This window comes from Mixophyes fleayi, chromosome 3, assembly GCF_038048845.1.
Source record: "Mixophyes fleayi isolate aMixFle1 chromosome 3, aMixFle1.hap1, whole genome shotgun sequence".
In the NCBI taxonomy this organism is placed as follows: domain Eukaryota; kingdom Metazoa; phylum Chordata; class Amphibia; order Anura; family Limnodynastidae; genus Mixophyes; species Mixophyes fleayi.
In genome coordinates, this window is record NC_134404.1 from 58882374 (window position 1) to 58898147 (window position 15774).

The window sequence follows — 15774 nt, forward strand, 5'->3', positions numbered from 1 at the left end:
TTTAAGAGATAAGCCTAATATTGGTCCTTATTACCTTAACTGTTGGACAATAGAATTAATTGAAGGTGGTGTTCCCCTTTGAAATGATAAATGATGTTAAAAATGTATACAGAACCTTGTTGGGAAATTGTGGATTTTTGTAAACACATTTCTGTTTTGCTAGGGAATTTGAACGTCGCTACATGAATGGGTCCTGGCATGAGGCTGACCAATGCCAGTCCATCTCCGCTCACCACTGCAATGTAACAGAAGAGGTGAAAGCTAATGTTTTCTACAACTTTCGGGTTCGATCAGAGTTGGGGGACCAAATATCTGCTTGGGTAGAACTTGAGCCACTATTCCACAGAAATACATGTAAGAACCAATTATTTTGACCAGAAAATGTATAGCTTTGCTGTATGAGCCAATGAAATTGCTTTGGAACGCTCTGTACAAATATTACTGTGGTTGTCAGTCTACATGCACATATCACTCGATGTACAGGTGAAAGTGCCACATATGACTGTTAGGATACCAAGGCACCCACACTACCACTAAGTGGGACCAAAATCACCCAGAGAAATATCAAGCAATATTTTATAGTGTATAGGTTTATTAATAAAAAGTTTCAAGGATTGGTTACAGAATGAAACTATACCAAATGGAACATTAGTCATGAAAGGGGACACATAGGCATCACTGTACCTCTATCTTATAGCCATCGCTGGGATATCCACGCTGATCTTCATCCTAGGCTGTAGATGCTTCTCTCCTGATGCTGCTGTTGGGGCAACTGTCCTGCTTCACTGTCACCCCACATTTGCGGGCACACAGATCCTCAAGACCTTGCTGATCCATGAACCTCGCTGTCCTCTAATAGCGTATCACTCTCCAGTCAGTCCAGCAGGAGCTGTAAACCCTGCCAGTCCTGACATTCAGATCATGATCATCCATACAGAGAGAGGAAGGTGGTTCTCTGGCAGCAGTTGCTATGCGGTCCTGATTTCCAACCTCCAGGGCAGGCTTGTGCCTCCTGATTCCCTAATTGGAGACCTTTATCTGTCAGGACAGGATCCTTGCTTCCCTCTGGCTCTGATTGGTGGTTCTTGAACCCTGTGGCAGTAGCAGCTGTCTTGTGGTGCCTGTCTTTAGCTGCAGCTCCCCTGCTGTGGTGGCTCCATGATGTCTGCATTGATCTGACTTCACTCATTGGGGAGCTATATCACTGTGATGAGATCAGGTCCAGCATTGTACCTGGTTGTGAAGTGCTGTGGATTGGCAGATGGCTGCTATCTAGGTCTCTGGCTGTCCCATGCTTCCTCCTGACTCTAATTGGCTCTCTAGATCTCTGACCGGGCTAGTGGTAACAGCATGACTTGGCGCTTATGCATATTTAAAAAGCAATGTATAGAAAAGCTTTACTTTCTTATCCATTAGGAAAAGAATATTGGAGATCAAGGAAGACTCCAGGCAAATTAAATATTCTACTAATAACAAGCCCTCCCGTCACCCACTGGAGTCCTATGTGCGTGACTCGTGAGGTTTAGCAGCTGCCAATCCCTGACAGCCCATCTAACAGTTGCTTCTCCAGATATAAAAGTCTGGAGACGTTTGAAACAACAAAATCTGCATGGAAGTTGTCAACACAGTAGATTGGAGAAGTCGTGCAGTTATCCAATTAACTGTGTAGTTTCAAACTTTACCAGACTTTTATTCATGTAGAAGGAGTTGGTGGATGTACATAGCTGCCATACAGTGGCGGCCCAGGCAATCTACTAGCTTGAGGGAGCTTATTGTACATATATTTAATTACACTGGACCTCTCATTTAAGTCCATGAAGATTTACTAAAATTTCTAAAAAGAAAAAGCGGAATTGTTGCCCATAGGAAATAATTAAATTCTAGCTATCATTTTCTATGTACTAGATAAATTATAGCTAGTATTTGACTGGCATTGATAAATATATCTAATTGACATTGCTGCCCCTACTTCCTGCCCTAAGAGTAGACAGCTACCATGGATTTAGCGGTTCATGTCCTACAAAACCTGTGATCCGTAAGAAAACAAGCTAGATTTCTGTGTGTTTTGATAGCTTACCAAAAAAAGATGTCAAGCATGTATATTTTGTAATGAATAACTTCACCTAAAAAAAAAATCATAACTTCTGAAAAATACATTTTGGATGGAATACCATAAATCTTGACGATGCTCTCCTACGGAGGTAGGCTTTTTCCTACAGACAGTGTGTTGTCCATCGACAACACTCTGCCGACAGGAGGAAAGAGAATATTTCTGGATATCGATTGACACACCGAACTGGCTGGAATGCCAGACCTCAAGGGGCACATTTATCAAAACTCGCAAATTATGAAAAATAGTTTTCAATCCTTATCGCAATCCTTATCGCATTATCCTTATCCTTATCTCATATTTATTAAAGAAGCAACACAGGAACAGCAGTTTAGAAAAACTGCTGTTCCTGTGAAGTGTAAAACATACTTCGTCATCATCATCATCAACATTTATTTATATAGTGCCACTGATTCCGCAGCCTGTATAGAGAACTCACTCACATCAACCCCTGCCCCATTGGAGCTTACAGTCTAAATTCCCTAACATACACACACAGACGACAGAGAGAGAGAGACTAGGGTCAATTTTGATAGCAGCCAATTGTTTGCTTACCACTCAATCTTTGTTACGGAAGCAGCATGACTCCAGTGCGCATGCGCCGAGTGAAACCGTCGGGAATGCGTACAGACATCTCTGCTCTTGCTCTGCAACTATAGTTGGAGAGAGCGAGCAGTGAGTGACAGGGAGGGATCATGTGATCCCTCCACACATGCGCTGTTCAGCTCTGCTCTTCGGAGCTTGAGCTGACGTACATTAACATGTTTGAAAAGTTAATTACATTTATTGTTAAATAGCGTTACTGAGCACTCCCCATACATTGTTATGGGGAGTGCTCAGTAAAACGATAGGAGATGCAAAGCAGCAGATATCTATGATATATGCTGCGATGCTGCTATCATAAATAGAAAATTAGTGTTTAATCCCCGAAAACAACAGTTTTCGGGGATTTTATAGGGGGGGGGGAAACCTTTGATAAATAGGCGCCCAAGTGAGTAATGTTCTGTGATAATGCATCTTATGGAGGTCCTTACTTAATTTTCAGTTCTTAATCAATGTTTCTTCCTTATTTGTATGGAATATCACTGCAGAAACCGCTTATTTAATAAACATTATTCAGTCAACACAATTAGACTTTGTTAATTGACAAACTCTTAAATCCTTACAAACTAGTTCAAGCAGGTAACTAAAAATTGAACACAGTAACTCCTCTCTGTTCCTGCCTAGACGTGCTCTGCCACACTAATGGGAGGAGATTTATTTTGTATGCCAAGTTAATAAACTCAGCTTCAGGAGTTTAGTAGCATGATATATACGTACCTCTCCCACATTTTTTATACAGAACATTTGATTGACAGCAAGAAGGAACGTCCGTCGCCTACACTCAGTGGATTTGGTGGGCTGGTCCAATATTCATGAGAAGGCAGCATATTCATTCACTAAGTTCTAGTGGAAATGTGTTCGGTAAAACAGAGCAGTTGTCTAGTGTGTAGTCAGATTATACTGTACTGGTAAACAGCTTAAAGGAAATGTAATTGTCTTTATGAGCATCTCTTTGAGGTTATTGCAAACATCAAATCACTCTAACCCTTAATCTCTTTACAATATTTCCTGTTGCGTGTTCTTGGATATGTAAAGGAAATATATATTTTCAACTATGTGCAAATATTTAGTTGCTTCCTGTTGTAACATAATTTTTTTGTGCTTGAATCACATTTTGCTGAGATAACCACACAACCTATAATAATAAATGGAACTTCCTTTTATGTGCTCTTACACCAAGAACAATACCCTGATCAGCACTTTGTGATTATTGTTTCGCCTTGTCAACAGTGAAACCTACTAAACCTGTCTGTAATCATGTCTCCCTTCTATGTTTAATGCTCTGCGACCTCTATGAGTCTGTGAAGAGTCATAGAGGACGTCGCCAGTTGGACTCATTTGTTATGACACCGTTCTGGACAAAGATAACGCGTCGCAATGGTTGATCTAATGAGAAATGAAGTTTTTTCATTTTGTGTTTTTTAGTTTGAGTATTAGGAATAGGAATGTGAAGAATGAACTTGCTGAACTTATAATATTTATTGTTATGCTAGAGTCACAGTGTTTTTTTAGAACCTCAAAAGTGTGGCATTCTGGAGTTCCTGTGGTAAGCTCGGTGTCTGTCACACACCGTGAGAGAATGCTGCATGCAGCATTTGATAGCAGAAGTTGTCTAATGTGCTCCTCGATTTCACAGGGTGCATTAAGGTTACTATTATTATTACTCATTTATATAGCTCCAACATATTACGCAGCTCTGGACAGAAACATTTATTTATTCACATCAATCCGTTACCCATTGGAGCTTACAATCTAATTTCCCTACCACAGGCACATAAACACACACACACACACACACACACACACACACACACACACACTAGGGACAATTTATTTAGATGTCAATGAACTTACCAAAATATATTTGGACTATGGAAGGACCATGGTGTGTTTTAATTTAATTACAGAGCGACATGTTTTTCTGGCTAGAATAAATGTGCCCTTTTTAAACGCCCATGTGATATAAGCCATCAGAGCCTTATAGAACATAAACAGTACATGATCCTGACATGCATTGTCTATTAGTGATATATAAATGGAATATACGCCAATTCCTCTCCTTTCCAAGTTTCTACAACCTCTTGCTGTACAGATATGTTTGTGCTCTGTTTGTACCTCTTCTCCTTGGTGATATATACTGAATAATTTGGCCATATGCAGTAAGATGTCTCTCTATATTCACAGCTCTCCTAATTCCTCCGAAGGTAAACCTCCAAGCCAGTGGGCTTAACCTCCATGCAAATATCGAAGACTATGGGTCATCTTTTCAGTGTTTTGTTTTTTTATGGAAGAAAGGAAAAGAGGATGAGGTAAGTACATGTGGTCTGATGAAATTGTTGAACAGCATCTAGTGGAGGATTAGATATATGCATAGGAATTCTGCATTTAGAAGTTAGCACATACATTGGTATTAGTAGGAGACTTGTCCAGGGGTTATACAGGGCTGATAATCTGGTATAAAAATGCATAAAATAACCTTCACATTCATGTTCCAATTGTATGAGCAAACCTGCTGTCTTTAGTACCAGAAATTCAGCCATGAATACTAAAGAGTTGTTTCCTATTCCAAATGGAATGGAATGTGAGATTTCCACTTGGGAAACAGCGAAACAGACAGTTCTACAGATGTTTATCCTGTCCTGCTTATGCTGTACACACTGATAGCAGTGACATACGTGGCATTGTCTTGCTGCCTCCTACATACATCAATGGTATTGTTCCATGTGGCCAGTACACAGAGCTCTAGCTTCATTCCAGCAGTTTTCTTACATTACGTTCTATTTGGAACAGGAGACAACTCTGGCTTGGGTGAGCCCTAAGTCTGTCTCTACTACTATTTTTTGCATTGCTTTCTCTTTGGAATGAGTGAAAGTCCCTGTGTGGATATATCCTAAGACTGTCAGTCCTAGACAATTCCAAAGATAGTCAGAACACACAAAGGCTATCAACGGAAATAAAAAAAATCTTTGCTCCAAACAGCCCAAATGTGAGCTAACTAATTCTTGTCAATTTTATTCAATTCATTACAAATTGTCATTGTGAATGTATATAGCAAAGTAAGAGGCTGGAAAGGGGGCACAATGGTTAGCATTACACTGTGGTCATGGGTTTTATTTCAGCGAGGACTTATCAGTGTGGAGTTTGTATGTTCTCCCCGGGTTTCCATGAATTTACCTGGGAGCTCTGAATTTCTCTCACAGTCCAATAACTTACTGGTTGGTTAATTGACTGCTTACAAAAACAGACCTGTGTGTGTGTTTATAAGCGTGGTAGAGAATTTAGTTTACTTTTCTCCAATTGGACAAGGAGTGATTTAAATTATTAAATATTCCCTGTAGAGTGATGCTTAATATTGTGGCGCTACATAAACAGTACAGTCATGGGCAAAAGTTTTGAGAATGACAAATATTATTTTTCACAAAGTCTGCTGCCTCAGTTTTTATGATGCCAATTTGCATATACTCCAGAATGTCATGAAGAGTGATCAGATGAATTGCAATTAATATCAAAGTCCCTCTTTGCCATGACAATGAACTTCAGCCCAAAACCAACATTTCCACTGCATTTCAGCCCTGCCACAAAAGGACCAGCTGACATCAGGTCAGTGATTCTGTCATTAACACAGGTGAGATTGTTAACGAGGACAAGGCTGGAGATCACTCTGTCATGGTTGAGTTAGCATCTCCTCAAGTTGATATTCAGCAGAGGAATCGGGGGACCACCAGTGCAGAGCTTGCTCAGGAACGGCAGCAGGCAGGTGTGAGTGTATCTGCACGCACAGTGAGGCGAAGACTTTTGGAGGATGGCCTGGTGTCAAGAAGGCCAGCAAAGAAGCCACTTCTCTCCAGGAAAAACATCAAACAGACTGACATTCTGCAAAAGGTACAGGGATTGGACTGCTGAGGACTGGGGTAAAGTTATTTTCTCTGATGAATCCCCTTTCAGATTGTTTGGGGCATCTGAAAAAAACACTTGTCCGGAGAAGGAAAATGAGCGCTACCATCAGTCCTGTATCATGCCAACAGTAAAGCATCCTGAAATTATTCATGTGTGGGGTTGCTTCTCAGTCCAGGGAGTGGGCTCAGTCACAATTTTGCCTAAGAACACAGCCGTGAATAAGGAATGGTACCAAAACATCCCCCAAGAGCAACTTCTCCCAACCAACTAAGAACAGTTTGATGAAGAACAATGCCTTTCTTACAGCATGATGGAGCACCTTGCCATAAGGCAAAAGTGATAACTAAGTGGCTTGGGGATCAAAACATCTAATTTTTCGGCCCATGGACAGAAAACTCCCCAGACCTTAATCTCATTGAAAAGTTGTGGTCAATCCTCAAGAGGCGGGTGGACAAAAAAACCCTACAAGAATGGGCGGCCATTAGTCAGAATGTGGCTCAGAAGTTGATTGACAGCATGCCTGGGCAAATTGCAGAGGTCTTGAAAAAGAAGGGTCAACACTGCAATTATTGACTGTTTGCATAAACTTAATGTAATTGTCAATAAAAGCCTCTGGTACTTATGAAATGCTTGTAATTTTACTTCAGTATACCATAGCAACATCTGACACATAGGTCTAAAAACACTGAAACAGCAAAAAAAACAATGTGAAAACCAATACTTGTGTCATTCTCAAAACTTTTGGCCATGGCTGTATATACATATAAAATACTCAGGACTGTAAAACCTTCTATTTTAGATGTAAAAAAGTATGTGTAAAGCAAAACAAATCAATTTAATTACACATCTTTGTTTTTCCTACTAAGAAAAGTTGAGCACCACTTCACCATGGTACACAAGACTAAAGTGTCTGCAATGACCTCTTCCAACCCCAATGACAGCTCCATCATCTGCAGAGGGAAAGGCTGCCAGTGCTGAGATTTCATTAAGCGCTTGTACTCACATTGAGCCATGGACAATGTATGGATTTATACAATCATTTAAAATTACAACCTCTAATAGAGGTGGACATTTATCGAGGCTCACAACATAAACTTCCAACAGTTTTTCTGTTTGTCCACCACGGTTGGACCCCGGAGAACCTCTGTCTGTCCTAAACACAACACAACTTAACAATACAAGTTACATGGGGAATAATCAGGATATTGTATTTATAAGAGTGGGTAAAGAGAATGGGAGGATAAGACAGGAATTTGGGGAAAAAGGTGATAAAACGGCAGTGCAACAGTGAAAAACTAATACTAAGCCAATGTAGTGAACAATTATATTTGCCTACACATAATATCCACCGATACAGTGCTGGTATAACAAGCTATAATACACACTGACTGAGAGTTATAAGGATACAATAACCCTCACTCAGTCACACATGTAACTACAAGCACCAATTCTATCTACACTCTATAGTCAGAATGGAACCGTTGTTGCCGTGTTTGTTCATGTAATATTGGGTAATTAGGCTGTGATTATCAGCCTCAATACCGACTATGGATGACAGGTGGCAGTGCACCATCAACACTGACAACTGCAACACTCTTATATAACACTGTAGGCTCAGCACTTCTGCTAAAGTTCACAACATTCAGGACCAAAACACCTCACCTGCAGCACTTGTACCGTGCACATCTAAAGCAACTTATATAACACTGACTGTGCTCAGCACTTCTGATGAAGGTCAAGTCAATCATGACCAACAGACCTTACTTATAGGCAGCCTTTAAAGTGCCCTCACTCTTACCAAGCTTTGCATGAGCATAGTTTGGATTTGTGTTCATCTGTTGGTGTTTTGTTTGCTTGTTCATTGACCTTAGCTTGTCCCTCACTCACCTACTTCAACCCTTTGACTCCAGCTCTGTCCCACACTAATCTATTTGCCACCAAAAAATCGACTTTAGGTTTGCTCCTCATAACCCGCTCTCTCAGGACTAATCGGCTTGGCTGGATGTGGCGTGTCTCTAATAGCTACCCCAGCCAAGTGGTTTTCTCCTGGGAGCAACCAGCACCGTGTCATGTGCATCCTTCAGGCCGCTAGCTAAGATAGGCCTGTTATCGACCTCTTTAAGTTTTTCAAGGCTCACAGAAAATAATGTTGAAAACCACTGTACTCATACTCAGTTCTTACACTCCAGTAGGATGATTACTCACACCTAGATTAAGCAATAGTCTATTTATGGTTACCTTGACAAGTAAACCCTATGAGGGTGGATTTTTACATAGGCCCCATAGGATGTTGTACTGGCTGTAAATATTGCAAGGTGTTGCTACATATTACATCAAGCAGCACGGTGGATTGGTGGTTAGCACTTCTGCCTCACAGCACTGGGGTCATGAGTTCAATTCCTGACCATGGCCTTATCTGTGTGGAATTTGTATGTTTCCTCCCACACTCAAAAACCATTGTGTTAGACTCCACTTAGCAGCCAGCTGGAGGTCCCCTGAGGTTTCTTGGCCCTTTATGGTTATGTGTATAAATAAACAATGGAGCTCGGGAGAGGGACACCATCAAATTTTGGGGCCCCTGAATCTCCTGCTCTCTTGCAGAACATTTGCGTTTACTTTCTAGATAATTTTGACTCCTTTTATTTTTGTCTGCTTGTAATTGACTATTTGTTTCTATTACACCTGTTCTCATACCCATATTGTTTTCTAAATATGTTGTGAGCCTATTTTGATGTATGCTTATTACTCTATAGTTCCGTCTTTTACTGTATTATCTTCTCCAAAAAATAAATAAAATGTTTTGAACAAATAAATAAAGTCATAGCAAAATATTGACAATCAGATCCCCAGGATCACTTCGCATCAGTTTAGGTGAAGGCGTGAAATTGAAATAATCTATTTCAAAACACGTTTATTTCCTTTGAGAGAGCCCCTTTACAATTCCTCTAGTCAGTTTTATGCAGCAGCTGTTCCTCCTGAGTATACTGTAGGTACTGTATAGCATACATGTGTGCTTTACATATTAATTAGTTGTCAGTTGCAGAACACCAAATAACCAGGCCCCACAGGCGTTGGACAGAGAAGGAGGGTTGGCTGGAGATACATGCCAAACCCTCCGGATGGACATATGATTTTCTGAGCATGTGCAGTTAAGCCCCGCCACCAGGATAGAGTGTGGACCACGGTATGTGGATGAAGCATTGTTGGGCGTATTCTCTTGCCAGGCCCACCAATGGTTGCGCTATTGATAGTTGCCAGCTGTTCTGAGTCTCCTGAGATAGCCCCAGTTTTTAAGGATTTGTGTCTTTAAATGTCCCTATGTTTTTAAATTGAGCAACTGCACAGTATAAATCTTTATTCTCCTGTGCATCGAAAGCATTTCTCATTATTTATTCCTTTTTATAGTTTTTATAAGTTATTATTTATTGAATAGGAGTATTTCAAATGCAAAACACTGAGTATTACCGAGGTTCTCCTAGACAGTACCGCTTATGATGTGCTAAGACGAATCTGAAAATTATTTTAAAATGTGGGCATCTATGATATTACCCTCACTTTTATATTGCAGGTAAAGAGTATAAAAACAAGCACGACATCCTACATCCTACAAAGACACACTACATCAATATTTGTCACTAAAGTGGAGGGAGGGAATGAGTACTGTGCGCAGGTCATTGCATACGCAATCCCCATCAGCAAGAACAGCAGCCGCAGTGATCCAGTGTGTATCCATGTACAGGGTAAGATGAGCATGTATGTAATGTGTCAGATTTGCTGAGCAGTGCAAAGTGATGTTTCATTTACTGGAGTGTTTTCAAATGTGATAAAGGGGTGGAGAGTGTTCATTTTTGGGGGCATTCCTTGCTGTGCGAGGACACAAAGTCATTTACAAATCACAAAAGGAGTTAAATTTTGCAGCAGGTCTGAGCTGGAGGAGATCGGGTCTCATCTTATATTTTTAATGGGGCACATTTTGCACCTTAAAGTTGCACTTCAGCAGAAGTGCAGATTGCACCTGCTTATGACTGGAGAGACGGAACGGGGGGGGGGGGGGGGGGGAATGGAGCAGGCTAATGTAGGCTGAGGCAGACAGACAAGGAGATGCATATACCCCTGCTAGTGGGCAGGTGCAAATACAGAGTGGGGATGATGACAATAGTGACCAGCACTTGTTAGCTGCTTCTGATTGGCTGGTTGCGAATATACCTCTGAAGCTGATAGGTGCTTTCTGCAGTGATCGTGCATCTATTAAAGGATTTTGTGGGAATATATTTACATATTTGTACGTGAGAAGGAATATTATATCTGCTGTATTATATATATAATTGGAAATTGAAATTCCTTTTTCACTAAAAGATCAAATGTTAACAAACTTTCTCGTGCTGTTATGACCTGTTTGTGTGGATGTGTATGAGGGTGTTTGTATGCCCGACGTAAGAGCGATGGAAGCTTGGTGCATACGATGCAGGTACAGAGCTGGACACATCTTGAGATACCTAGATGCTATTTTTACAGGCACCTTCTTTGAGCATGTATTACTTCCAGCCTGTCAAATATCGCAACTCAATACTTCTCAGTCAATGGAAACTAATATTCTAATATTAAGATGTACAAGAGCTGTTAACATTGCCTTATATTTACTGTTCATCTTGCTGTTTCTCTTTTACACAGCATGTCAGATAGTGTAATGCTGTACACACACTCTACTATTCAGCCTGACTGACAAATAACTAAATCTCCAGCAATGTTGGTCACACACCTGCAGGGCTGACAGATCTCTTCTTAGGGTAGTGATGATTCCTCGTTCTTCCTGAGTAAGCCGATGTTCATACACCAATCAGCAGGGGTCATACACCAATCAGCAAGGGTCATTGGCCTAGCAGATTTCTGTCCTGCCCAATTTAATCCAATCAGATTTTGATAGTTTTGCATGAACATTTTGGATATAAATGACTGGCCCACACAGCATTAGATAGGAGGTGGGATATTAAGCTACGGCTACAGCCCATTTAAGCCATAGTAAAAGTTCTGTTAAATGTGGTCTCTCATCATTACACCAAGATTACTTTATTTTTTATATTGACCAGTAGACTGTCATTGACTTGTGTTATTCCACCACAGCAGCCGCAAAAATACAAAAAAAATGCAAAATATAAACCAAAATGTTAATTGGTTGATTTGTTAATGAGTAACCAAAACTGACCAGATGGATTTCAGTTTGCCCAGCACGTACATGCCAGTGCAGAGGCAGACTGCCCCCATGAGCTGGTCCCTTAGATACTTTGGGCTGGGTTCCCTACATTTTTTTCCCTTTAAAATGTTCCTAATAGATCGAGTCTTGCCTCCCAGGCTAAAATTTGCCAGCCCTCCCCTGTGTGAGTGGTGGCTGGTTTGGCAGTTTGACTGTATAATTCTAATTAATATTTTTAACAAATGACTGCATCACACTAGCCATTATGTATTTCATGCTAGCCATGCTTACTTGTCTTGCCTTTCTAAAATATTCAATCCTCCTTTGCTAGCTCTTATTATGATAAAGCAGTGGTACTGTCAGTAGAGGAGAGGAAAGGGATAGACATTCTGGTTGCTATAATAGAATGCTATCTACTTAATACTATATGTATATGTAACTGTAATCCTGTTTACTGTGTCTTTAGCACTTAACCATTCAGTTCTCTTCATTGGATTCCTCTGCGTGTTTGGGGTGCTCATTGTACTTGTGCCTCTGGCCTTAGGAGGCTGGAAAGCTTTCAGTGTGATGCGATACTCCTGCTTTCCAGATGAGGATATTCCGGATGTATTGGTAAGAAAATATCACTTGCATAGCCCTACCGATTCCTGTAACAACATCCATGTGGGTTCACTATACATAGACTTTATTTATGAATGTGTGCATTGTCCCTCCGATCTGTGAGTACAGGCTGTCATTGGTGCAGAGAATATAGAAATTGAGGATTATAGCATTGTAATAAATATAATAAATATAATTCATAATGTATTGTTGAAACATTAAAATAGTTGAAAACAGTGTCAACGTGTATTGAGGTCTTCACTTCCTTTTTAGGAGAAACAAGGGCAGTGGGAGGGCCAGCAAACAACCGGGTCATAAAACTCCATTGGTAACTCCAGATGAGCATTACAATGTTATTAAAATCCTAGTCTCTGACATTGACACACATTTAGCTCCCTCTGTTCTTATATGCTACTGCATATGCTTTTTATACAGCTCACTATCAGGTAATATCAATGACAGTGGGTGGCTAGAGGCAGCTACACTCCTGATCCTGATAAGACAAAAATCTGGGAATAGACAGGTCTATTCTCCAGAAGAGATATCCCAAAGTTACACAGTATTTGCAAATACAGCATATGAGTCCCGTTTAAGTCACTTTTCTGTGTACCACTATTGATAACTACTACGCATTGGCTTGTCCTCCCCTTACCTTATTTTCCAGCTTTCAGTACCATGGCCAAATATTTATAATTTAGTAATCTGTCCTAGCCATCCTCTGTGCCTCCATTCTCAAACTCTGATGACCTTGGCAGTCAATAGCACCATGTCCACCACATTGCAGTTGGCAGTACCGGTATTAATCTCTTGCATGGATGCTTGTACTGCCACCAAGAATTTTCAATAAGCTAAGATCACTTGCCAAGGTTGTCGGGAACTGACAATGACCGTACCTGCAAAGGTCAATGGAAATAAACTAAACTGAGCTGATCTGTACTGGCTGCTCACAGAAAGAGAATACAACAAAATAAATTAGTTTTATCACTATCACATTTCTTCTGAAAATTGCTTATTTTGACAATAACTAATTTTGATTACTGAGGGTCCTATAAAAAAAAGAGTGTAATAGTTGTATAAACCATTTCCTCCAGACTCATCTGGGACATCTTTCTACGGCTGATGTTACATAAAACCTTGATTCTGCTGTGTTGTTTCCCATTGAAATGAATGGATTTTGCATAGAACGTCTCATACAAAGAAGAATTTCTGGTCAGACAACTGATAGAAATCCGTCCGTTTAGGACCAGTAGCAAAACAGTTAAAGCAAAAACATGTTTTATAGAAGTCTGTTATTCTTCCGCTGTCACATAAACAATTAGACAACTGGTAACAATCGGCTTGGATGCTCTTTACAGTTTTTTTGACGCCTTATTTTCTGCCAGGAGGAAAAACACTCTGAAATATTACAGAGTTTCTTCTTTCCATAGTTATTTCCTCCTTGTGTGAAAATCTCTTGTGTGACACTACTTGAAGACAACACCTACACATAATAGTTTCTTGATAACCGCCTGCCACAAACTAGAAGTAAGGCAAGCAGGAAACTTCCAAGTTTTAGGGCATACTGCTGGTATAACATGAAAAATAATTCCTTCCTTTGGAGTCACACAGTACACAGATATAATAAAGATAGTTCCACCTTGATTAATATTGGAATTGCATTTAGGCTGTTCAAATTGTTGACTATTGTAAATGTCCCCAACACTAATAAAACGTTATTTAGCTCAATCAATTTATCTAACATTCTCTGTTCTTCTATCTCCATAAGGATCCCATAACTCAAAGAATGGTCAAGAATAATTACTCAATCCAGGACAAATATGAAGAAGGCAACAATACTGAACTTCATGAAACTATTTTCTCCCAAGAGACGAGACATGCATTTATAGTAAAATGAAAAAAAAAAAAAAAAATGAAAAAAAACCAACGCTTTTAGATATCATCAAATAGAGGATATTTTACATCTGCAGTATTCAGACACTTGGGTTCTGAAACCCAGAAGCTGTAAAGTCTTCAATACCAAGAGCACTATTCAGAAATGCCAAAGATGGCCCAGGAGATAAGTCTCTAAGATTCTCAAAAGATTGTTGGAAGAAAAACTATTTTGGCAGTAACAAAAAAAGTGGAAAAGTTGTAGATAAATTGTGTTGCCTAAACATTTTATATTTAAGGTTTTCCCCAAAGATCATCTTATCTCTGCAGATGGCAGAAGGACATGCCTTACATTTGTAACAAGCCTTCAGCTGAATAAAGGGTTTTATCTGCATGAACAGTGGAACTATGGGATGCATTCCCACAAGAACTGGTATTGACAGACACCTGTAGGTTGGTTTGGACATCATAGCAAAACAGCTAATACAGGGTTACTGTTACTGAACCAGGGAGAACTCCAAATGCTAGTTTGGGGTTGAGCAGGAATTCATCCTCTTCTTAAGGAAAATTGCACTATACCTTATAATTTATTTTCCTTTTTTGCTTCTTTCTGGATTAACTGAACATTTTGAGCTGGAAGTGATGACACTGATGGACATTTACTTCAACCTAAATAACTATGTGACTAAGGTGAGCAATTCGAAAAGCTGAACATGGACTGATCCTCTGATTACAGCATAACTGAATGTGTCACAGTTGTCTGGTTTGTGATCTCATTGGAGATTAAGGGCCTGATTCATTAAGGTTCTTAACTTGAGAAACTTCTTATTTCACTCTCCTGGACAAAACCATGTTACAATGCAAGGGGTGCAAACTAGTTTTCTGTTTTGCACATAAGTTAAATACTGACTGTTTTTTCATGTAGCACACAAATACTTGATAGCTTATTTGTACACTGAAATTTAAAGTTGATATTTGTGTGCTACATGAAAAAACAGTCAGTATTTAACTTATGTGCAAAACAGAAAACTAATTTGCACCCCTTGTATTGTAACATGGTTTTGTCCAGGAGAGTGAAATAAGAAGTTTCTCAAGTTAAGAACCTTAATGAATCAGGCCCTAAATCATTTCCAGGCACTTTACATTTACATATTTACTTCCTACGCCTTTCCCATCCCACTCATGTACGAAATAGTTAAGCACTAATTGAGCTCATAACACTGACTGTGAGGCTTTCAGAGACTACTCCCCGATCTCCCCTCATATCCTTCCCTTCTATATTCTGAGGGATTTCAGAGACTTCCCCATATCCCTCCTCCTCATATCCTGCCCTTCTTTATTCTGTGACTATCAGAGACTGCTCCCCTATCACATATCCCTCCTCATATCCTGCCCTTCTTTATTCTGTGACTATCAGAGACTGCTCCCCTATCCCCTATCCCTCCTCATATCCTGCCCATCTTTATTCTGTGACTATCAGAGACTGCTCCACTATCACATATCC

At 40.0% G+C, this 15774-nt stretch overlaps 1 protein-coding gene across 1 annotated transcript in view; it reads left to right on the top strand.

Moving 5' to 3' along the window:
- IL20RB (interleukin 20 receptor subunit beta) overlaps nt 1–14951 on the top strand; it is a 51809-nt gene extending 36858 nt beyond the window's left edge. The window contains exons 3-7 of the mRNA XM_075201546.1: nt 164–354; nt 4898–5022; nt 10179–10350; nt 12268–12413; nt 14167–14951. Coding sequence (XP_075057647.1) covers nt 164–354; nt 4898–5022; nt 10179–10350; nt 12268–12413; nt 14167–14295 — 763 coding nt within the window. The 3' untranslated portion in view covers nt 14296–14951. The remainder of the gene's footprint in view (nt 1–163; nt 355–4897; nt 5023–10178; nt 10351–12267; nt 12414–14166) is intronic.
- The last annotated feature ends 823 nt before the right edge of the window (nt 14952–15774 follow it).